The 23444-nt window shown below is 42.0% G+C and overlaps 1 protein-coding gene across 1 annotated transcript in view; it reads left to right on the plus strand.

Moving 5' to 3' along the window:
• The window catches only part of LOC122808514, a 1519214-nt gene that overhangs the window by 822163 nt on the left and 673607 nt on the right, over positions 1-23444 (plus strand). The window contains exon 13 of the mRNA XM_044079469.1: positions 11583-11691. Coding sequence (XP_043935404.1) covers positions 11583-11691 — 109 coding nt within the window. The remainder of the gene's footprint in view (positions 1-11582; positions 11692-23444) is intronic.

A 23444-nucleotide genomic window follows, 5' to 3' on the forward strand; every position in this document is an offset into this window, starting at 1 on the left:
TCCTTTTTACTACGTATCCTCTTTCCTTTACAGTCATTAGTCAGTTTCTTTTTCTTCCTTGTTATTTATTGAGAACTTCTTCCTTTCTTTCTTTTCTTGTTTCCTTCTAAACAAACTTGATATTCAGATTGCTGAATACTTGCATCCAGAATTCCATAGTTCTCAGGGACATCATTTTGTTTCATAGGGATTGAATGCTCCTTGTAGAAAATAGATGCATCATTTCTTAAATCGGTTCTGTTTGTTCTATGCCTAACCTAACACTATTTAGTTCATCAGTCCAGTCATTAATATATGATACAACAGTTCTCCAAGCCATGCCAGTTGCACAAGTGCAATCATCATCGTTAGATTTACTTCTAACAATGGTAAGCAAATCACCCAATTTTTGACACGAGGAACACAGATCACCAGTGTTATCACCTGTTACTTTTAAATATGCATAGCATTAAGTACACTGTACAAATACTTGTGCATTAGCAACTAGTTAATTTCATACTCATTTAAGGAATCCATATTCAGCATCAAATGAATAAAATATTACAAAAGAAAAGAATGATCAAAATCAGTAACCAGAGAATTCAAAGAGAACTTAAATCAACTTCTAAGACAAAATATTATACCAGCAATATACAACTAAATAATAAAATACAGTAAAGCTGTTCTGACAATATAAATTCTACCAGCCAGACAAAAGTTGTAATTTCTTTACTACTTCACTATAGCTCGCAGTTGCACCTCTTTTTAACAGTAAAAATACATGAACCATCTCTTACCAGTCAACTCCACAAAAAATCACAAACCAAGACAGGATCATTATGATATGCTCAGGATTTTCCTCTCTGCAGTCTGTGTAAATTTATAGCTGTCTGGGCCCCTTGGGGTGGCTAGAGCTTGCCTGTCTAAAACCTATCCCTTTCTAACAACCAGCAGTGAAACTGAATGTAAAACAAAAATGGCACTGAATCAAGAGAGGTGGCAGCAGTTGATATGACACCCTGACGCCAGTTTCAGAATGGGAAAAAAGGGGGGTTGATGATGATAAAGATGATGGTGGTATTAATCCTGAGAAGGTTGCTTATCTGAAGTGCTAGATAATAAAATAAAGCTGTTATGCAACTGATCCTATGTGGTCATTTTCCAGTTTTAACTTTTATTTTTGTAGCTTCATTAGGACAGCATCAAGAGGGCGGAAGGGAGAAGGAAATTGATGTGGATAGTGTTTCTTAAATGGAAATTGGATGACTTGACAGTAGATGATACCTGGTCTGTTATTGTCAACCTGTTGTCCAGACAAGAGTTTTCACCTTATCCACAATCTCCAGCTTTTCACCTTCATAAATGATAATGGGGTGCAACGCCAGACAGCTTGAATTCCTTAACATGGCATGAATAGCTATAACCAGTGTCTTAGAGATGCTTGGCTTTAGATGATTACAAGTCACCCTGCTTTGGATGTATTACCAGTACTGACCAAAGGAATCATTAGGTGATATTTTGTTCTAGGAAAAGAGAGATAAAGTTCTCTATCACAGAGGTACTGAATATTCCCATCTTCAATCAGTTCTCCTAGTAGAATCATAAAAACAGAGATCAAGAAAGAGTTCGGAATCAAATCCTTTGGCTTACCAAAAATAAAAAAGTGACTGAATGAGAAGGTGACACTGGAAGCTTTCCTTTGAGTGCATCCAGAGAAGTAATATGCAGCCCAATGCAGGACAATAATTGTAGCCCCATAATAAGGTCTGCTAAAACAATCTTGTGGTCCATTGTAACAAATGATTAAAACAGATCAGAAGGTCAAAGACATAATAGAAACACAGATCTGTTGATATTAGAAGATCATTCAGTAGCTGAGTAAGGACCATCTCTGTACTATATCTAGTGTAGAATCCAAAAGGAACTGGATCATGATTTTGATATTCCTTTAAGAGTGTAGCAGATTGTGAGTAAACAACATTATTTGTCACTATCAGTTTTGCAAACCTGTATGTGATCAAGCTGAACAGAGTTGTCTGTTGACTAATAGGTCAGACAGAGGTCACCATGCAGAAGCCTGTAAGAGACAAATTAAAGCGAGATATGGCTTTTAGTCACCCTGTGTAGTTTGGGGAGCTTATACCCATGATTTTATTTGCAAGGGACTTTGAGATTTTTCTAGCTGAGTGGTGTGTTTAGAGATGTTCTTGCAAAAGAGAGCATTATGTATGAGTGATGGCTTGATGATGGAGAAGTGGAGAGAAAACGAGTTCTTCTGACCTTGAGGGTATGTCTTTAGTATTTAGTTAGCCAAGATAAAAAGAATTATTAAATGTAGTCGATAAATGATGGTCAAAGCAAGTTCATTGTCAAATGAACATGTTCACTTTGTAATGACCGCAACTAGTTTTAAGTGGGGTGTCACTTAAGTTGTAGCTGCAAAGATGCTCCTGTTTCCTTAAGAGTACAATACTTCATTTGTTTGCCCTTTAGTCTGTGGTCCTGGTACCATAAGTTAGCAAAGGATACAGCCTTTATAGAGGATATGGGTAAAGCTACTACTGAACTCCAGCAAAACTAAGGCAATGATTTTTGGTACCTCCTGAAAACAACAAAGATCTTCTAATTCACATAATTGTCACCTTAACAATACCACTGAACAGGTTAACAACTTCAAATACCTTGGCATATGACTAGAACCCCACCGCACTTCATTTTCAAAAGCATCTCAGTATAATGGAAGAAAAGTTAAATCCTCTTCTCTTTTGGCAAGCAAAAATCTCTCCTTTCCTGTCTTACCAAACCAGAAATGTCGTAGGCAAAGGCATTTTCTTGGCCCAACTTGAATGCTGCCTCCCAAAGAAAGTCCTCCATTATCCAAGTAATCTCAAATGCCATCTAGTACTTCATCACTCTCCCATAGGAGTGAACACCACTACCCTACTCTTACCAACGCCATTTGGCTTGCTATGCAACAATGCACCAAACTCATCCTAGAATCTCAATTCAAATTCCTACCCATCTCTTGCCTCTGGCCTTCTTAGACAGGCTCCTTCTTGCAGTCTTAGGAAACAGTTACTCAGGGTATGTCTTTCAAGCACTAAAAAAGCTAAACTTTATAGCTCTGGACTATTCCTTTCACATCCTTGGGCCCAAGCTCTAGGAAGATCTCCCCATCCACTTTAAAGCCTTTTTCTGATTTCTCTTTTTTTCGAATACAATTGAAAAAACATATCAAGTCCCAAGCTGTTTTTAAATGCTGTTCTTCAGATCACATCACATAATCTCCCTAAACCTCCTACCTGGGTTCTCCTACAGTTTTCACCTTGACACAGAAGTTTTCTTTTTTTTTCAAACTTCAATTTCTTCCTTATGATTTGCTCACTTGTAAATATTGTACATAGTATATATGTTTCATTAATACTCATTTGCTGTATGTTATTTTTTCTTATCATGGTCTAATCTCTGGGTTGAGACTGAAATTGGTCCACTAGGATTAGTGCTGTACCCCAGTTACTAAACTGAATAAAAGAATGAATGAATGAATGAATGAATAAATAAATTTTTGCTTGAACTGATGACAGCTTTGAGTTTGCAGTCATCAACAAACTTAGTCAGCCAGAGTTCCATAACACTTGCTTTGACACTTTGAAGTAAATGTTAAAGAGTAGTGAGTTCAGCATGGAATCCTGGGGGTTACCAAAAAATGTGCCACCACACTCAACTGAGTGGGTTCTCTATGTAAGCCAGTTTGCTGTCTGAGTTGAATAAGGATTTATATTTGGCCAAGTTAGTTCTTCTGTAATGGCACAGTGAGCTCTATGTAGGAGGTGTACAGACTTGCCATTGTCTAGTGCCTCTATTACTTTCTCAAAGAAACCTCCCTGGTTACGTGGCAGCCTCTACCCTTCATAAAGGCAAATTGTTTGGGTCCAGGATTTGTAATATTACTGGTATCTTTAAGTTCCTTGATTGTATATGCTATTATTTTAAAAATAAGGTGTTATTTGGTTAGTTCCCAGAGACAGTGGCAGGACTGCACTTGTGGAGGTGAAGCATAGTAGTTCTCCTGGTCTCTAGTGCATATCCAGTATAGAGGCAAGTTGAATAGGTTTGTGAGGGAGGCAGTGAGGAAGTGTTTGATACTAACATGGAAACAAGTCAGTATGCTTTTGCAGACCCATCATGCTAGTATTTGTTGTTTAGGAGAAGACTTCTAAGACCTGGCCAGATGCAACTAAATGGGGTATTGTTGACTGGATGGAGTGAGAGAGAAACTACTGTGGGGAGGAGTGAATTTTGAGTTAAACTTGTCTGAAAGTATATTGCGTTTTCCTTAGGGTCTTATTCTGAGTGAAAGGTGCCAGTGGATATAACCTCATTGAACTGCTGAGTATTGTTTCTAAGATTCTTAGCTAAGTTAAAGAATGCTTTGTGGTTTTTTGTAGAAACCGTAACAATGTTTAGTTAATTTTTTGATGTGTGGGTTGTGATCATGGGCTTTAAAACGTTATTTACCCTTTTGATGTCACATTTAGTGTAAGAGACCAAAGTTTATTTTTTAGTGAATTTTTTTTTCTTTTGCAGAATTTATTAATACTAGGGGACCACCACAGGGACGTTTTTTGTTTAAGTTTGCCCTTGCATTTGTGGTAGATGGGGCAGATGCCTCTGTACAGAAATTTAGGTGGGAATAGAAATCAGTGGTATAAATAAGAGCTTTTGTAATGGGATTCTTTTTGGGAGCAGAACACTTAAACCTCATTACATCATCAACTAGTTGTAGGAGATTGACCTTGGAGTAACCACTGAAGACAGTTGGATTTAAACATGTCTGGCACTGGGTTCTTAAGGAAATTATTGGCAACAGAAAAAAATCAAGATGGGTCATAACAGTCAAACTTCCTGAAGGTCAACAGGCTGTAAGCTCAGCGGTCAAGCATGCAGGCTGTCTATTATATTCACATAAGAAAACTACTGCGACTTTCAGACACCTACATAACATTCCTGAATATTTGTTTTAAACATTGTAATCGAGCTAAGTTACAGTAATTCGGATACAGTAAGTGGAAATTTGTTTATTTATTATATATGCAGGATGTGAGAATTTTTTTCTTACAAAGTGTTTGCAGTCTATGATATACATAACAGATTGTACTACAGTTCCAGCAGTGCTAGAACAACTGATAATGATAACTGATGATCTGAAGTAGGACTTCATTTGTCAGCAACCTTTGGGATATGGATCCGATCTCGGATCGAGCCGGCAACTTCTATCACAGCATAGATCCGAGCTCCTAGCTCCTCCCTTTACCCATAATCCCCTGCCATCCCTGACTGACCTCAGATCTAGTTTGCCGCTCTTCAAGCAACAGCTAGATTCCAGAGCTCTTGGTGTATTCTTGTGAGAAAAGAAAATTTTAATTTCTTTCTTGTACTCTTTTTGAGCGAGTGTTTGTGTGTGTGTTTAGGTGTTTCCTGGTCCTATTTTAACTACTTTAGCTTAAATTAGCTTAAATTTTTATCTTTATTTCTCCTCCCTATCCCTCGCTGGTCGCAGTGTGTGTGTGTGTGTGTGTGTGTGTGTAGGGGCCTAACGTGTGCGTTTTCCTTTAGTGATGTTAGAGGCCCCTAAAGCTATTTTTTCGAAATGCACCGAGTGTGGTCACAAGCTTTCACTGGCTGATGGCCACACTCGGTGCGTTAGGTGCCTTGGGGTTGAACACCTCTCCTCGGGCTGCACGATTTGTGCCGCGTTCAACCCCAGGGCACTTAAGGATCGGAGGTCGAAGCTGGTTCTGGCGGGCCTTTTGCCCCCAGACCCAGCTCTGGCCTCCGGTACTTCTGTGACCTCTAGCCAGTCTTTGGTAGCGGCCACTCCTGCCCCCCTCCCTCCGACCGGGATCAACCTCCCACTGTGGCTTCGGAGGTGAGGGAGGCCAGGAAAGAAAAGCGTAGGGAGAAGCACCTTAAGCGGCAGGCCGAAGACTCCTCCTCGGCCCCGCCTGCCAAACGGGCTTCTCCCTCCAGGGTTTCTGGTTCGCCTCCTCCTCGGATCCGATCCCCTTGCTTCTCACCGGGACCCGAGGAGGAGATGACCCGGTCCCCGTCGAGGTCATCGAGGTGGCACTTCAGGCCTGCCTCGGTGGCCTCCACGAGGTCCACCTTCAGTATGTCGGATGCGGACATGGACCAGATGATGAGGAGGTTCATCCAGGCCCAGATGCAGATGGGAGTGCTCTTGCCTCCCCCCCTCCGGGGGGGGAAGCTCGACCCCTTTTTTTGCTCCTATCACTCTTTCTCTGACCCGACTCCTGAGTTTGGAGCTGTCAGAGCCGAGCCGCGTTGGATCTGGGGGTGGGTTGGAGCCGACAGTGCTAGGCACATTGGCTCCGACTATTCCCTCGAGTTTGTCGGATCCGACCTCTCGGAGCTGTGGGCCGTGCTTTGGATCCAAGGGACTCGGTGTGCTTTTGGCTCCGTCCTGGTCAGAGCACGTGAGTCCTTCGGATCCGACAGTGTCGACCCCAGGTCCGATCCCCGTCTCGGATCCGAGTGGGAGTCGGATCTCAGATCCGTCAGAGAGCGGCTCCCCCTCGGCCTTCGCGGTGGTGGAGAGGGTACTGTTGAGTACATCCAGGCCTCTGGTCCTGGCTTCGGCTCCCCCCTGCACTCCCTCTCAGCTGGTCCTAGCTCCCCTCACCCGGCCTTCGGGGCAGCCTGCTTCAGCACCTCTAGGTGTTCCATTGGAACAAGATATTGCTGGTGAGGACTCCTTGGACAGCCCCCCCGAGGAGGTCCCTCACAAGTCGAAGTGCAAAAGGAGGCACGTGGCCTCCCCTGAGTCCCTCACTGAAGATACGGACTTGGATGAAGGGGAAGGCTCCCCAAGGTCACCCCCTGAAGATGTCTCCTTTGGAGACATCATGGAAATGCTCAGAATAAGGGGGGGTGGTCAGCCCCCAAGGCTTCCTCCGATGAGTCCGTATTCCTAGAGACGTTCGAGGCAGGGCCATCTACCTCTTGGGTGTCCCCTCCCCCTGACCTTTTGGTGGATTTTATAGCCACTAGGGCTTGGAGGGAGCTGGACACTGTAGAGCCTATTCCCAAGCGCCCGGACAAAATCTTGAGCCCTCCGTCAGAGAGAACCCATTGGAGCAAAGGTCCCCCTGTGGATGCCCTGTTGGTGGCAGCAGCCACCAAGAGAGAGTTGGCTCAGGATAGCCCCACGGTTCATCTGCCGAGCAAGGAGTCTCGTGCGATGGACCGCCTTGGGAAGTGGGCCTTCAGTTCAGTGACCTTCTCCTTGAGGGCCATGAACTATATGGCACACGTCATTCGGATGCAGCGGGATCTAATTAAAGAATATGCTGTTTCCCCCCTAGGGTCCATGTCAGAAGGGGACAAGCAACTGTACTCCTCCCGAATGTCCACCCTACGTACTATTTCCAACACCTCTATGCGACTCTTGTCTCACACCACTGAGGGAGCCGCTAGAACAGGCAGAGTCAGGCTGGTCATGAGGAGGCAAGCCTGGCTCCGACATTGTGACTTCTCGGAACCCTTTAAGGCGTCATTTGCGAATGCCCCTTTTGATGGTTCTGCTTTGTTTGGCAAAACCGTTCGCGACACCCTTGTCCAGAGCGAGAAAGATGGGAAGACATTGTCTGCCATCGGAGTCTGCTTCTCTGCTCCCCAGAGGTCCTTTACCAAGAACCAAAAGGGTCAGAAGAAGATGTGGTTCGGGAAATTGCATCAATCCCAGTCTGCTCCGGCCAACCAGTCCTCTCGTGGTAGAGGAGGACAGGGAGGACGCTGCCCTAGAGGCAGAGGGGGTCCCAGGAATTTTGGGTCCAGAGAACCTTTCTCTGAGAGGCCCACGCAGAACCCCTGAGGGGTTACCCGGCTGATCCACTCTGGAGGCAGTCGGGGGACGTTTTTCGAAGCACCTAGCAATGTGGGAGTCCATAACAATGGATCGCTGGGTGCTTCGTGTTATATCCAGAGGATACCAAATTCCCTTTTTTGTAACCCCCAGAATCAGAAGCCTCCCCGATGTACCACCCAATCAGAGGGAGGCGGCTGCTGCAGAAATTCAGCAGCTCTTACAAAAAAGAGCCGTCCAGCCTGTCCCCCCAGATCAGCATGGATCAGGGTTTTACTCCAGGTTCTTTCTGATGCCAAAAAAGACGGGGGACGTGAGGCCCATCTTGGACCTCTCTCTCTTGAACCTGGCAGTACCAAAAGTAAAGTTCCGGATGGTCACTCTGCAATCTATCCTCCCACTACTACGGGAGAACGACTGGATGTGCTCAATAGACCTCAAGGATGCGTACTATCATATTCTCATAGACAGACGCTCCAGGAGGTTTCTCCGCTTCCGGCTGGGAGCCAGCCATTTCCAGTTCAGGGCCCTTCCCTTTGGTCTCACCTCAGCCCCCAGGATGTTCACCAAGGTCCTGGCCGTGATTGTGGCCCACCTGAGACTCCAGGGAATTCAGGTCTTTCCGTACCTGGACGACTGGCTCCTTACCACCCCAACAAGGCATCTTCTTTGCTCATGCAGGGATTACTTCCTCAATCTGGTTCCACTCTTAGGGTTGACCATCAACACGGCCATGTCCTCCCTGGCTCCTACACAAGTGTTGGATTTCATAGGGGCAAGGTTGGACTCCAGACTGATGCTTGCTTTCTTGACTCCAGAACCTGAGGTTGCATGTGTAGGCCATCCTTCAGCTTCAAGCTCCTTCGGCGGAATTGGTCCTGAGGGCTCTAGAGTCCATGGCGACAGCAATTCCGCTGCTGCCATTGGCCCGGTTGAATATGAGGGTCATACAATGGACCCTCCAGGTACAATGGTCCCTATCTCGCAATCCCCTGTCTCATCCCATCCCTCTAAGCAGAGTTTGCAGAAGGTCGCTCGTGTGGTGGCTCCAGTCCTCCAATCTCCACACGGGACGCCCCTTCTCACTGCCTCCCCCAGTCGCCACAGTGACCACGGGCGCTTCTCGCCTGGGGTGGGGGGGCACTATTCGGGCAGAACAGTCCAAGGCATGTGGAACAACATAGAGACCTCTTTGCATATCAACGTCCTGGAGATGAGGGTGGTGCTTTTGACGTTGCAAGCACTTCACAACCCTCTTCTGGTGGGGATGATTGTGGTACAGATGGACAACATGTCAGTCGACTGGTACATCAACAAACAGGTCTTACCCAGGTCTTACCCACTCTGGCGCGAGGCAATGAGAGTGTGGGAATGGGTGATATCCACCAACCACTTTCTCATCACAACGCACATTCCGGGACGGTCCAACATATTAGCGGACAGGCTCAGTCATACTATCCTGACTCCTTACGAGTGGTCTCTCAATTCTCTAGTAGCAGAGCAAATATTTGCCTGATGGGGGCGACCTTGTTGTGATCTTTTTGCCTCTCACTCAAATACCAAATGCAATGATTACTTCGCTCTGATCCCCCCTCCGGGGTAGTCCCCGAGAGACTCTCTAGTTCATGCTTGGCCTCCTGGTCTGCTTTATGCTTACCCACCTCTGCCCCTGATGTTGAAACTATTGCAGAAAGCCAGTCAGCTGGGGAGCAAGATGATCCTCATTGCCCCATTCTGGCCTCATCAGACGTGGTTCCCTTACTTATGGTCTCACCTGATTCATCCGCCCTGAATGCTGGATCCCCTTCCGGATCTCATCTCACACCCCCTGGGTCTTCCGACTCCGATCCTGGCCAGCCTAAAGCTGACGGCTTGGTTGCTGCAGTTCCACTCCTGATAAGGACTCCAGGAATTTCATCACCAGTCAAAGCCATCCTAGTAGCAGCTCACAAGCCCTCCACTAGAAGGGTCTATCGGAGTAAATGGAAACGTTTTTCCATCTGGGTGGAGCACCATCATTTAGATCCTTTTACGGCTCCAGTAGCATCGGTTCTAGATTTTCTAACTTCTCTCTTTCACCAGGGGGCTAGTTCTTCCACGGTCAAGGTACAACTTGCTGCAATTTCACACTATCATGTAGGGCAGGAGTCAGGCCCACTTATTACTTCCAAACTGTGTAAGACCTTCCTTAAGGGTACCTTCCTTCTCAGGCCCCCGGTCAAGGAGGTGGTACCCCCATGGGATTTATCCCTAGTCTTACAGGCATTGACTAGCCCCCCTTTCGAGCCGACGGCCACTGTTGATCTTAAATACGTCTCTTGGAAAATGGCCTTTTTGGTGGCCATAACTTCAGCCAAGAGGGTCTCGGAACTCCAGGCTCTCTGTGTCAAACCACCGTATTTGGTCTTCCACCCAGACAGAGTTCACCTCAGGATCAATCCGTCTTTTCTACCTAAGCTATCGTCGGAAGATAACATTAATCAATCTATTAATCTCCAGTATTCTTCCCCAACTATCAAAACAAAGGAGAGTATAAGGTGCGCTCTTTAGATGTACACAGACAACTACGTTTTTATACTCATTGAACTACTGGTCATAGGCAATCCGATCAGTTGTTTGTCTCCTTTGCCAAAAACAACTTCGGCAAGTCGGTTTCTAAGGTTACCCTCTCCCGATGGATATCTAGTTGTATTCTCTTAGCATATCAGAGCTCGGGAAGGCCTGCACCTCAGGGAGTCCGTGCTCATTCTACGAGGGCCATTTCTACATCGGCTGCTTTCAAGGCTAGAGTTTCTCTGGATGACATTTGTTCCGCAGCCACTTGGGCTTCATCTCATACCTTTATAAGCCACTACAAAGTAGATATTGTCTTTTGAGGTAGGGCGTCTTTTGGCTCTGCAGTGCTCCGGAATATCCTTCCATGAAGGCCACCCAAGATTTAGGTAGCTGGGGACTCTGTCCCAAAGGTTGCTGACAAATTAAGTCCTACTTCAGATTTAGAAGTTATGTACTCACCATAACGTTCCATCTGAGTAGGTATCTTCATTTGTGTGCAACCATCCCCCCCTCCTTCCCCCTGACCAAAATGATCCTACTTGGGGTTCTTTAGATTAGCTCCCTCTGGGACACAGTATTAGCTGTGCTATGGGGCAAACTTGATCTGAGGTCAGTCTGGGTTGGCAGAGGATTATGGGTAAAGGGAGGAGCTAGGAGCTCGGATCTATGCTGTGATAGAAGTTGCCGGCTCGGATCCAAGATCGGATCCGTATCCCAAAGGTTGCAGACAAATGAAGGTTGCAGACAAATGAAGATACCTACTCAGATGGAACGTTATGGTGAGTACATAACTTCTAATTTCATCACTGTTGGTAGAAATTTAGATAATGAGTATCGTTTAGCAAAGGAGGACATAAAAAAATATATATTACCCTAATAAAGGTTTATGGAGAGAAAAAAATAATTTTTATTTGTTTATTCATCTATGGGTGTTGCTTAGAATATTGTGTAATATGATAACACTTCATACTTCTTGTGCTTACCACATAATTTCTGCTCACACACACACACACACACACTCACTCACTCACTCACTCACTCACTCACTCACTCACTCACTCACTCACTCACAAAGACACACACGTGTTCACTTATCATATCTTACAAGGACAATGTTGAGATGTTCAACTCTTCATTCATTCTTCATTTATTCCATAATTAGGTGAACAGTCAGTGCCATCAGACTTTATCCCAGGAACATTTAGTTAGCCACAGTAAGGAAACAATGAACAGTGATAAAACCAGAGAAATTGTCTGCTCCTCCATTCTAGGTAAGTGAAACTTGTTCTTTAGATAGGCACCTGCATGAAAACCTGTGCATGATCTGATTACATGTAGCAAATATACTTATGTATATGTTATGCTGTTACACCATACAAGTTATCCCTAATCTTAAGTATCATAGTCCACACATCAATACAACCATCTTAACACCTTCTCTTCTTTGTCACTTTCTACTTTTAATACTACCATTAAATATATGCCAACTATAATCTACTTATTCCCACTACCTAGCTATAAGATTCTAACTATATCCGTCTTACCTTTAAGTTTAATTCTCTAATTCTATCTTTCCCTTTTCCTACCCCCCCAAAAAAAATTGAGCTGTATTGTTAAATATTTCTAACTGTATAATTTTCCTACATGCTAATGTTCCATTGTTACTGTATTGTGCCTTTTTACAACATATTTGCTGTTTAGTTAGTTTTCTGCATTATTTCACTTGCTTTATAATTATAATTTTGTTTCCTTACAAATTCATGTAATGAGTTTCATGTAACTTGGAGCTTTTCTCCCCAGGCCTCCACTGAAAATGGGTCTTAACCCAGTGGACTTTCCCAGTCAATAAATAAATAAATGCTGCATTAGCTTTAGCTAATCATATTGAACTATGTTATCTTCATTTTAAAGCCAGTTTTCTATTTTGTCAGCACATTTTCTCAATTGTATTTCACTATAATGACACTTCATTAATATGCATGCCTATATGCCTATGTATGCCTGTTTTCCATGTTTGTGTGTATTTGTAAGTCCTACAACTAGTCGATGATCTAATGAGGTTTAACTTTTTTGTGTCTGTTGTGTGTGTGAACACGTATGTATGTGTATATATATATATATATATATATATATATATATATATATATATATATATATACATACACACATATACATATTATTGTGACAAACAGGGACTGTGGGTTTTAATTCCTATAGCACTGCTGTCAAATATTTAGAAATGACAGAAACAGACATAGGGGAGTTGAATCTTATCACTGGCACCTGATAATATACAAAAGGCAATTGGTCTTTAGGGATGTAGTAAATTTTTACTGTTACATTCAGTACAAGGCAAGCCCTACCACACACAAAGGAGCCTTACACTATACAGCTATAGATGAGAGTTATGTTCACTGACTACTCATGATTATGATTTCACACAATTCAGACTGAGCTGATTGCCTTCTGTGCCAGCCTTATTAAAGGTAATTGAAACTTCGTGAGAATTATTTTGCAAATACATATTGACAGTTTCACACACACACACACACACACACACACACACACACACACACACACACACACACACACACACACACACACAGCTGTATTCAGAAGTCCTCATGACTTCTTTGAAATGCTAAGCACTGTAATCCATTATGTTTTTATTTTCACTATTTGAATGGAATATGGGTAGATCTGCATTATTGTTCAAACAGGGAGACAGACACATGGCTGTTTTCAGAAATGCTTAACACTTCTGAAAAATGCCAAGCACTGCAATCCGATGTGTGTCTATTTTCACTAGTTGAATGGAATATGGCTACATCTGCATTTTATATCTCTGTTTGCCGTGCGCTTGCACACACACATACACACACACATGCATACACACACACACACACACACACACACACACACACACACACACACACACACACACTCACTCACAGAAACAAAAATTTACACTTTACAGTGTGTGCTGCCATGAAAAAAATAAAAGCACTGCTAGATCACCTATGATCATTCTCACCTTCTTATGAGAGAAAGCATTATAAGTGTAATTAAGGAACACTTGGACTCTGAATATGCAGCAGCTGTTATATATGCCATCATCTGGCCTTATGCATGTCACATAACCTTCTTTTACTCACAGGGTGAAAAGAAGGAAGAGTGCCCTGCTTAGAAGATAAAAAAATAGGGTGTAGAAATAGATCTGTCAGTAAAGGAGAGGAGGGTAGAGTAGAAACTGGTTGGATTCCAGGACACAATCCAAAGTCCAAATAGTATACTTCTCAGGGGTAATCAGAAACTTAGCAAGTACGGTGACTGAACTGATCAAAGATAACTAATAGGTGTCTGGCCAGAATGGAAATACTAGTTGCTTGTAACAACAGCTTCACTTGCCCTTATCTGAGATGGCCCAGAGGGACAGCAGGGCCAGTCTAGGTGACTTTACAGCATTTAGTATGTAGATGATGAATAAAAAGATTAAGGACCAGCATCATAATTCAAAGCCTTGAGTCTTATGGCAAGATTCCAGTGTTAAGAAGAGCTGGAAGTGAACATTTGTGGAGCTCTATGACTTGGTAACAGCAGATATGGGTGAGGGAGTGTCAATGGATGTGACTTGTCTGCACTTTAGTAAGGCTTTTAAATCAGTATGGCACTGAAAATCACTTAGTGAGCTATTAGGATTAGTTAGGACAGGCAATTTTAGAAAAAGGTTGTGGAATGACACAAATTATAAGGGCTAGAAAAAATGGGAATGTAAGGCTAGGCTTCTTAAGATCCTCAGAGGTGAATAGCCTAGTAAGTATCAAAATGAAATTAGGATTGGGTCGCCAATCATAACTGTTGTTATGTGTTTTCAACATGATTACCTAGCTTTGTATCTGAGCTTCACTCTTGTTGTGAATCTCATGGCATCCATGTGTGAAGCACATAATAAATTGACTGTGATTGGAAAATTGATCATAATTTTCTGTGTTTGACATTTTGTTGAACACAAAGTGGAAGCTCCCAAGAGTAGGCGACTGAGCTATAGCCTGACAAAATAGTCAGTGCTGTGCACTTATTCTTCACCATGTTCATTTCAGGCACGGTGTGGGGCAGAACTAACTAACAGATTACACCTAATGACAGGTGACAGAATGCTCTGCCACCCAGTCCTGGATGGAGAAAGATTTCTGCAAAGGAACTTGCAAGTCCATTAACAGGTTGGTAGACAGGTTGCACTTGAAATACTGTAGAGGTATGTGTGTTTTATATTTTGGTCACTGTAACAAAAATTCACGTAAAAAAGATTACTATTCTTGATGTCACAGTGGCTGAAATTGTCCTAGAAGTGACCATCATACCAGTCTTTGAGCTTCTGGCATAAGTAGAGAGGAAAGCATGATCTACCAATAAATTACTGAGCATGCTAGGGAATCCGGAAGAGATAATGCACCCAGTATATCTTATCTTGGTGAAGCCACATTTGGAATAGTGTACTGGGCATTTTATTTATTTATTAATTGACATTTGGTGACCAGGAAAGTCAAAATGGGTCAGGAACCCATTTTCAGGGGAGGATTGGGGAGAAAAGCTCCTTTAGTACAAGTATAGTCAGTCAGAGATTATGCAATTATGGTATTGTGCAAGGTATTGAGCATACATTTCCAGAAAGGAACACAGTCAAATACAGTAATTAGTAAAGACATACATACATTAGATCTAATGTAGTTAAAATTATAAGTAAATTACTGTTTGTGGTAAATTATAGCAGTAATATAACAAAAAAGAGAAGCATATTGTTAAATGAAAAAATACTGTAATAAAAAGATCAATACACAGGAGGTTCAGGTTCTTTACTAGTGTACACCAGGAGGCAAAAAATGTACAAGTACAGAATTTGGTCTGAATGAAACAGGAAGAACACAACTTTTATAGTATTTCTTACTAGTATTAACCCACCAGTTAGTCAGTCACAAGGGGTTTTATATCACTTTAGCTTACAATATTCTATTCATCTAAAATGCTGATACTACATTTTGCTTAAAAACTTTTCTAGTAAACAACGTGGCCTTGCTAGCCACCTGGTTAGTTACAATACCCTTTTACAAAAGTTTCCACTCAAGGTTCTAAATTAATTCGAACATAATAGTAGATACAGTTCTCAATACATTTTCCTTGTTACATGTTATCACTTCCTCCTTGCAACCGGTGCGTTATCTAGTAACATATACAAGGTCGATTGCTCAGGCGGAAAAGAGTAGAAGATTCTCATTATTTCACACATTTAATTTCCTGACCCAGCAGATAATCACTTGTGAGAAGCATAAACATTAATTCTTGCTGAGCTAGCAGCTGCTGGGGTCAGAGGCCAACTTGCAAAAAGGCACACTGCAGTTTCCAAAAGCTTCTTGCAGTTTCATATGAATTCATTTTTCTTGTCATAACATTAATAGAATAAAATGCATTATATCTTTCTTATTTCTTAATAAGCACTAAACATATACATTAATACATATTTTTCTAACATTTTCCCCCCTGTTAATACTTTTTATTCTATTCTCAGAAGTTTAAACAATTTTTATTTCTTCTCCTAACCTCTTCCACTTGGGACTTGCAGTTAAGAGAGTCATTCAGTTTAGACTTCAAGGAGCATTTCATTTGGAACCAATTCCTCAAGTTCAATGTTTTGATACAAGGTTTCAGAGACAGACATATCTATAAAATCTTTAATTAATCTTTTCATGCAGGGGATTCCACAACAAACACATGCTCCTAATAGGAGTAAACCCACACAAATGGCAATCAGAATATTCATTAGGATGGAACCCCACCCCCAAACAGATTCTGGAAAAAATCCATCAGAGGGTTTGGGCCTGGTTTGGTCATGGCCGACACTTGCTGAATCACTTCCAGATGGTTATTAATTTAATGTACGCACAGCATTCTTCTTTGATAAGCGCACACTACCACCTCTCGCCGCTAGGGTGAAGTCAAGAGCCATCCAATTTTGCAACACAACAGTTCTCATGGTATTCAGTTCATCAGTCACTAATTCAAGAGCAGAAAAAGTTGCATTACTCATTACTTCGAGAAGTTTCGACAGTTTTCTTAGCTCCAAAATCGATTTGATTGCACCATACGCTGGGAGTATACCTGCCCAAGATATAACACTGTCACTCAAGTCCATATGAGTCAATTTGTCTTTGTCCTTCACGGAATTATGGTCTTTCCAACCTGCTTCAACTCGCCCTACTGGATTCACTGGTTTCTCGACTGGATCTTTGGTTTTCTTGGAAACATCTCTCACGTTCCGTATTTTACCCAGAGGTAATTCCGCAGTGTGTCGTATGGCCGGAACCAGGTAGCCCAAAAAACAACTGCCGGACCAATTCTCAGGAAGCCATTTGTATGCCTTTTTCCCACACACAAAATAACAGTTTTCAACTTTAGTGCTAATACGCACCAACTCTGCATGAAACATTTTCTTATCTATGATTGACAATTGTTTAATCAAAACAGGATTTCTTTGTACTTCATTCAATGTCGTTTTCATTGAGTTCAAATATGAATCATAGTATTGCAAACAGTACCCCCACTTTTAGTCTTAATATAACATTTATAAGATATTGTTATGTTACAGTTACTCCAGCCCACCTGGAGAGTATCATTCTTGAAAAAAACACACAATCCCTTTTTGTGTAACAGGTAAATACAATGCTATTTTATCCTATGATCTCACAGTTCCTGTGTGAAAAAAGCAAATTCTCCCAAGTCTCATTGATCCCTAAAGGAACAGCGGACATTAGTAGTCCTCCATATGCTGTTGGTATAGCTGTACAAACCCAGCAGTTTGAAATGTTCATAGTCTCAGCATATACACGTTTAATTGCTAGGTATGTGTTAAAGTTTGGATGCCAGTCTATGGATGTCTCATCACGTTTATCCAGTTTTACTTGTGTGGTTGAGAAATGAAAAAAACCACAACAAAAAGAAAATTGTCAAAAGTACAGTCAACAAGTGTACGCTCAATAATATGATTATGCAACATTTTTGAGGTTGGTCTGAATTCTTATCTTTGGCCATTTTGTTCTTGTTGCGTAACAGTTACAATGTTTTTATCAAGTTGAAAGTTCTTTACCAGTTTACATTGCGTCAAATGGATCCAAGATGACCTTTCAGCTATTTTGACTGCAGTAGGCATGGCCAGCAGTACCTGGTACGGTCCTTCCCACTTCGGGCTTGCCCAATTCTTCCTCTTTGTTACCTTCACCCAGATCCAGGACCCCGGGGCTAGAATCGCTTCCAGTGGTCTGGTCTGTTCTTTATCTGAAAAAGAGTTAAACTGCAAGAGAGATTTATTTGTTAACAGCTTCCTCATATAACTAGCTAGTGAACTATCAGCCTCCTGGTCTGCAGGCATGAGAGCTTTCCACTGAGGTACATAATATGCTCTCCCAAACACCATTTCAAAAGGAGTTAAACCCTTTGCATTTGGAACTGTTCGCCTACTCAGCAGCGCCAGAGGCAGACAGTGCACCCAGTTCTTCTGTGTTTCGCTGACTAACTTTCTAAGTTTGTTCTTAAGGACTCCATTGTGCCTCTCCACCAGTCCTGCAGACTGAGGGTGATAAGCACAATGGTTCTTAAGGGAAATCCCAAAGAAGCGTTCCAATTGCTGTATGGTCTGATTCACAAAATGTGTACCATTGTCACTATAGATCCTTTCCGGTATGCCAAATCTAGGAATAATCTCCTTTATGAGAGCTTTTGCCACTGTTGTTGCATCTGGGTTTTTAGTCGGAAAGGCTTCCACCCATTTGGAAAACATATCTACAATGACAAGGCAATACCTTTTGTTATCACATTTGTTCAATTCTATAAAATCCATACAAATAGTATGGAATGGATATGGCAGTGTAGGAAAACTTCCTTGTTTAGGTTTAAATGCCCCTTGTGCATGATGTTTGTTACAAATATGACATGCCACACAAAATTTTTTTATGTAATTTGTGAATCCATATGTTTGGAATATTCGGTTTACTAACAGTACCATCCCCCTTGTTGAGACATGGCACTGCCCATGGCTCAACAAAGCTGCATATATAAACAAATTAGACGGCAAAATTGTTTTTTTCTCTTTGGAGATGTACAGCCCGTTTTCAAAGATTGCTCCTCGTTTTTCCCATTTTTGTTTCTCTGCTTTTGTAGTAAGCGTCTGCATTGTTTTTAACATTTCTAGGTCTAAAATTTCAGAGGGTTGTAATTCCTCGTCTAAAAGTAAAGTTTCTGAGTCTGAAGCTGCTTGCTTCACAGCTGCATCAGCTCTCGCATTTCCTTTTGAAATTCTGTCCTGCTGTTTTGTATGAGCTACGCATTTGCAAATAGCAACTTTAATAGGTAACTGAATAGATTCTAACAATTCTAAAATAAATTGCGCATGATTAATTGGTTTACCACTAGATGTTATCATCCCTCTATTTTTCCACTGCTTTGTAAAAACATGTACAGTAGAAAAAGCATACTGACTGTCAGTAAATATGTTTACACATTTGTCTTTTGCTAAGGTACAAGCTCGTGTTAAGGCAATCAATTCTGCTTGTGCAGACAAGCTATGTGGTAAGGATTGGGCTTCTAAGGTTTCAGTGTCTGTAACTATTGCATACCCCACTAGAATTTTCCCTGTAGGGCCCCTTCTGCATGAGCCGTCCACGTAATATGTCACCTCGGCCTTATCCAAGGGAATATCCGTGAGATCTTGTCTGGGTAATGTTTTCTGCTCAATTTCCTGCAGGCAACTGTGTGGTGTGCCATCCGCAGGAGTTGGGAGCAAAGATGATGGATTTAATGTCATGCATCATTCAATTGTCATATGTGGTTGGCTCAACAGTATAGTCATACAGGAAAGGTGTCTAGCAGGAGAAAGATAAGCTACCTTTCCTTGCAGTAAAATTATTGCGACTTCATGAGGCACTCTAATTGTGAGAGGGTGGAATAACACCACTGATGCTGAAGCCTGTACTGCCATTGCAGCTGCAACCACTGCTTGCACACAGTGGGGCAAGGATCGCGCCACTGGGTCTAACTGTGATGAATAGTAAGCTATGGGGCGTTGCTTATCCATATGTTGTTGTGTCAACACTGATGTCATATATCCTTGCTTACAGTCTACAGTTTGAAAGAAACGTTTATGATGGTTTGGTAATCCTAGAACTAATGAAGAAGCTATTAATTGCTTCAACCTGCAGAAAGCCATTTCTGCTTCAGGTGTCCATTGTAATAAATCCTGTGCTGCCATCAGCTTTTTGTATATGAGGTCGGTCAGTGGAGCAGATTCCAAAGCATAGTTTGGTATCCAACTCCGGCAGAAGTTAGTTGTTCCCAGGAAGGATATCATTTCTTTCTTGGTCGCTGGTTTGGGTGCTTGTAAAATCGCTGTTTTTCTATCCTCAACCTTCTTTGGATATTACATATCCTAGGTATCTAACTTGTTTTCTCCAAAGCTGTAGTTTGCTTTTGTTTACTTTGTGTCCCTGTGTTGCTAAGAATTGTAACAGTGCTATGGTATCCTCCCTGCATTGCTGCTGGGTGGGGGCTGCTAGCAAGATGTCGTCTACATAAAGTAGAATTTGACTACCCCCCGGTGCGGTGAATCCCACCAAATTACTAGCCATTTCTTGTGCGAATATTGTTGGACTCTCACAATATCCCTGTGGTAGTCGAGTATAAGTATACCTTTTCCCCTGAAATGTAAATGCAAGCCAATATTGGCTATCAGGATGTATAGGTATTGAAAATAAAGCATTGCTGATATCTACCACAGAGAAATATTTCTGGTGAGGTTTCAAATCATTTAACAAAGTGTGTGGATCTGGCACCGTAGGTGCTCTAGGTATTACTGCATTATTTACAGCTTGTAAGTCCTGAACCATACGCCATTCCCCGTTTGCCTTTTTAACAGGAAATAGGGGTGTATTACATGGTGAATCAGGAGATTCTACCAGTACTCCTTCTCTAAGTAATGCTGCTATTATAGGTTTGATTCCTATCTCTGCATCCTTTCTGAAAAGATATTGTCTCTTCTGTGGTCTGAATGCTGACTTTGGTGTAATAGTAACTGGTCCTGCTGTTCGAATAAGTCCTACATCTGACTTGCCTGTTGACCAAAGAATCTTTGGTATGTTACATAAGGCTTTCTCCTCTTCTTCTAATAAGAATGCTAATCAGCTGTCCTCGCTAGACTGCAAGTGTACAGCTGGGTGTGCCTGTGTTAGCCAATTCAGTTTTTGTTTCTCTATTCCCTGCTCTGATAATTCTAAATCAGTTTGTTTCTCCCATCTCGTTACCTTTTCTCCTAGGTCTGCCCATTTTACATTTTTGTTCTTAGTTAAACTGACATGTGGTAATCAATTACATTTGTATAGTGCAAGGAATTCTTGAGGTAATGAACAGCTAACAACACTGTTTCCCTCAGTATCCCAGTACAGATTACGTAACACTAATCTGTTTGCACGATTTCTGAACAATTCTTGCTCATATTCCTTATCAGGTCCTGGTGTGCTACAGTAATACAGAGTGCAGTGCAACAAATGCTGTCTGTCAGTGTCAAGGGAGGGGGGATTTACTGATGGCTACGTTCATCAGTTCCTCGGTCACTGCCCCTGGACCAGTCATAACTAAGTCCTGGCTGTACCAGTAGAAAGTTTTACCCTCCGGTCACACCACAAAAGTATCCATTTGTCGCTGTGCTTCCATACGCTGCATAGTCGGAACTACTGCTATGCCAAATATCTGCATAAGGCCCCTACCTAATAGGTTCACTGGACATTTTGCAGAAACAACAATTTTACTCCTGTGAGACATCCCTGAAACAGGGTCAGTTATTGCTATATCATGGGAAAGTGGTTCCCAGTATAGCTGTCCATTTGCAGCTTTCACTAATATATAATCAGGTGATTCTGAATGTTCCGGTAACTTGGAGGGGTGTATCAGAGTCCGTGACACTCCTGAATCATACAGGAATTCAACTTCCTTCCCCTCCACCAGAAGTGTAACTTCCAGTTTTGTGTCTGCTAGGTAGAGCTCTAGGCTCAGTAATGCTAAATCTAAAACCTCATTTTCTTCATCCTCCATGTCTACTTGCACTTCCTCTACTCCTTTTATCACATTTACATTTGTTCTTTCTTTATTGTCTTTTCCCGATGATTTCTGACTCTTGTATGGTGTGTCTTCACCATCATATAGTCAGTCCTCATCTCCCTTATCCTCTGTGGTTACCTTCTTATTTTGTTTGCAATCCCTAGCTAGATGTCCTTTCTTCCTGCACTTAAAGCATTCACCTCTCTTTTTCCTTTCTTCAAAGTCCTCTGACCGCTTGTCAGACTGTTTATTTCCCTGTGCATTTTTCTTACCCTTTTTACCAGACTGTAATACATAAACTTCAGCTCCGTCTTCAGCAGTGAAGACTTGCGCTTTCTTTTTCTTTTTGCTATTAAAATGTCTTTCAGCATGTCTAGCATATTCAAGTAAGGCTTGTAACCAACTTGTTCGATGATCTATCATATGCTTCAGAATTTAGCTACTAATAGGTGCAATGCAACCTTTTAAAAATGCATTTTTCAATTGTTGTTCATATGGGGAATCATTTGTTTGATTTTCAGGAACTGTCATGCCACTATGATTGTTAAAGCACTCTAATAATCTGGCATAGTACCCATCTACTGTTTCATTTTCTTGCCGTATGCATTGATTAATACAAGTCCAGTCTGTTCTAGGTTTCCATTTATCAGAGATTCGGTCTGTAAGGCCTTTTACTCTATTGTCAAGTTCTGCGTCACTATGTGGTAGTGGCTTAAATTCTGCATTGCGAGGATTCCAGGTGCCACAAATCATGTGCCAATATGGACCTACAATTTGTCTAACTACTTTTTCTACTTCTTCCCCATTTAAGTGGTAACTTAACCTCATGCCTTGTAAATCTTCTAGGAATTTTGTAAAATTAACTTTTGGATGGGGAATTCCCTCAGTAGCCTTCCGGATATCCTCCGGTGTCCACGGCCTATATACCAAGAGGGTTGGGTCCTGTCCAACCTGTCCTGCCTGAGGATTTGGTACCTCTATAAGTGGACATAGTTCTTCTTCATTCTCAGCTTGTAAATTTCTCTCCATTTAATACGATTCTATATCCCCCTGTGTTTTACGTGTTCTGGACCTAGTTTCAGTGGGATCTCTAACAAACAGTTTCGGTTTCACTGAGACATCAGGATACCGCAGAGGTGGACCATCTTGTCCACCCGCTTCATATCCTGAAAAAGGGAGTGGGGGGGAGGAGGAGGAGCCATTGCTACTACTATGTTATTATCTTCTTTGTCTAAAAACAATGCCTTTGAACTATTACTCTTTTGTACCCTACGGTTTGCTTCCTCAATCTACCTGTGTGCCTGAGGAATGCCTAATTGCCGTTGTTTCTTTGCCTGACCTTTTGTATCACTTTTAAGCTGTTTAACAAGCGAAGATTTGTCTAATTTCCCATCAAATTCATATTTGTTAACCCATTTTGCATAATATCTAACATTATCTGCACGTTGTAGTTGCATATATTTTACGTCTTCGGTTAGGGGCGGGTCTCGCGATGTTTTAGTGCACTGATTTCCCATGTTAATAAATGTTACGTAACCCTTTTACCACGTGGTACCACAACTTCAGTTCCTTTCACAGTTTATCTAGAATAACTGCCTACCTCATTCTGTTACCCTGATCTATAACCAAATAAACAGTAATTTTTCTTGTCCCTGATCTATATGACAAATCTGACAAAAAAAAAAAAAACAATATTTACTGTAACCTAGTCCCTGATCTAAAACAGAAAAAAGGCAAAAAGTCTCCCTACCTGAGCCTCCGGTATTGAGCAGTCACGGTTCGCAGTGGAGATCTGCTCTTCAGCCACAGATCAGAAAGTGGCCAGCCTCTTTAAACGACAATTCAGTCGGAGGTCTTTTCACTCAAGAAGAACCATTTTGGTATCTTC

The sequence above is a fragment of the Protopterus annectens genome, chromosome 8.part0, assembly GCF_019279795.1.
Source record: "Protopterus annectens isolate FY-2018-M chromosome 8.part0, PAN1.0, whole genome shotgun sequence".
NCBI classification, from domain to species: Eukaryota; Metazoa; Chordata; order Ceratodontiformes; family Protopteridae; genus Protopterus; species Protopterus annectens.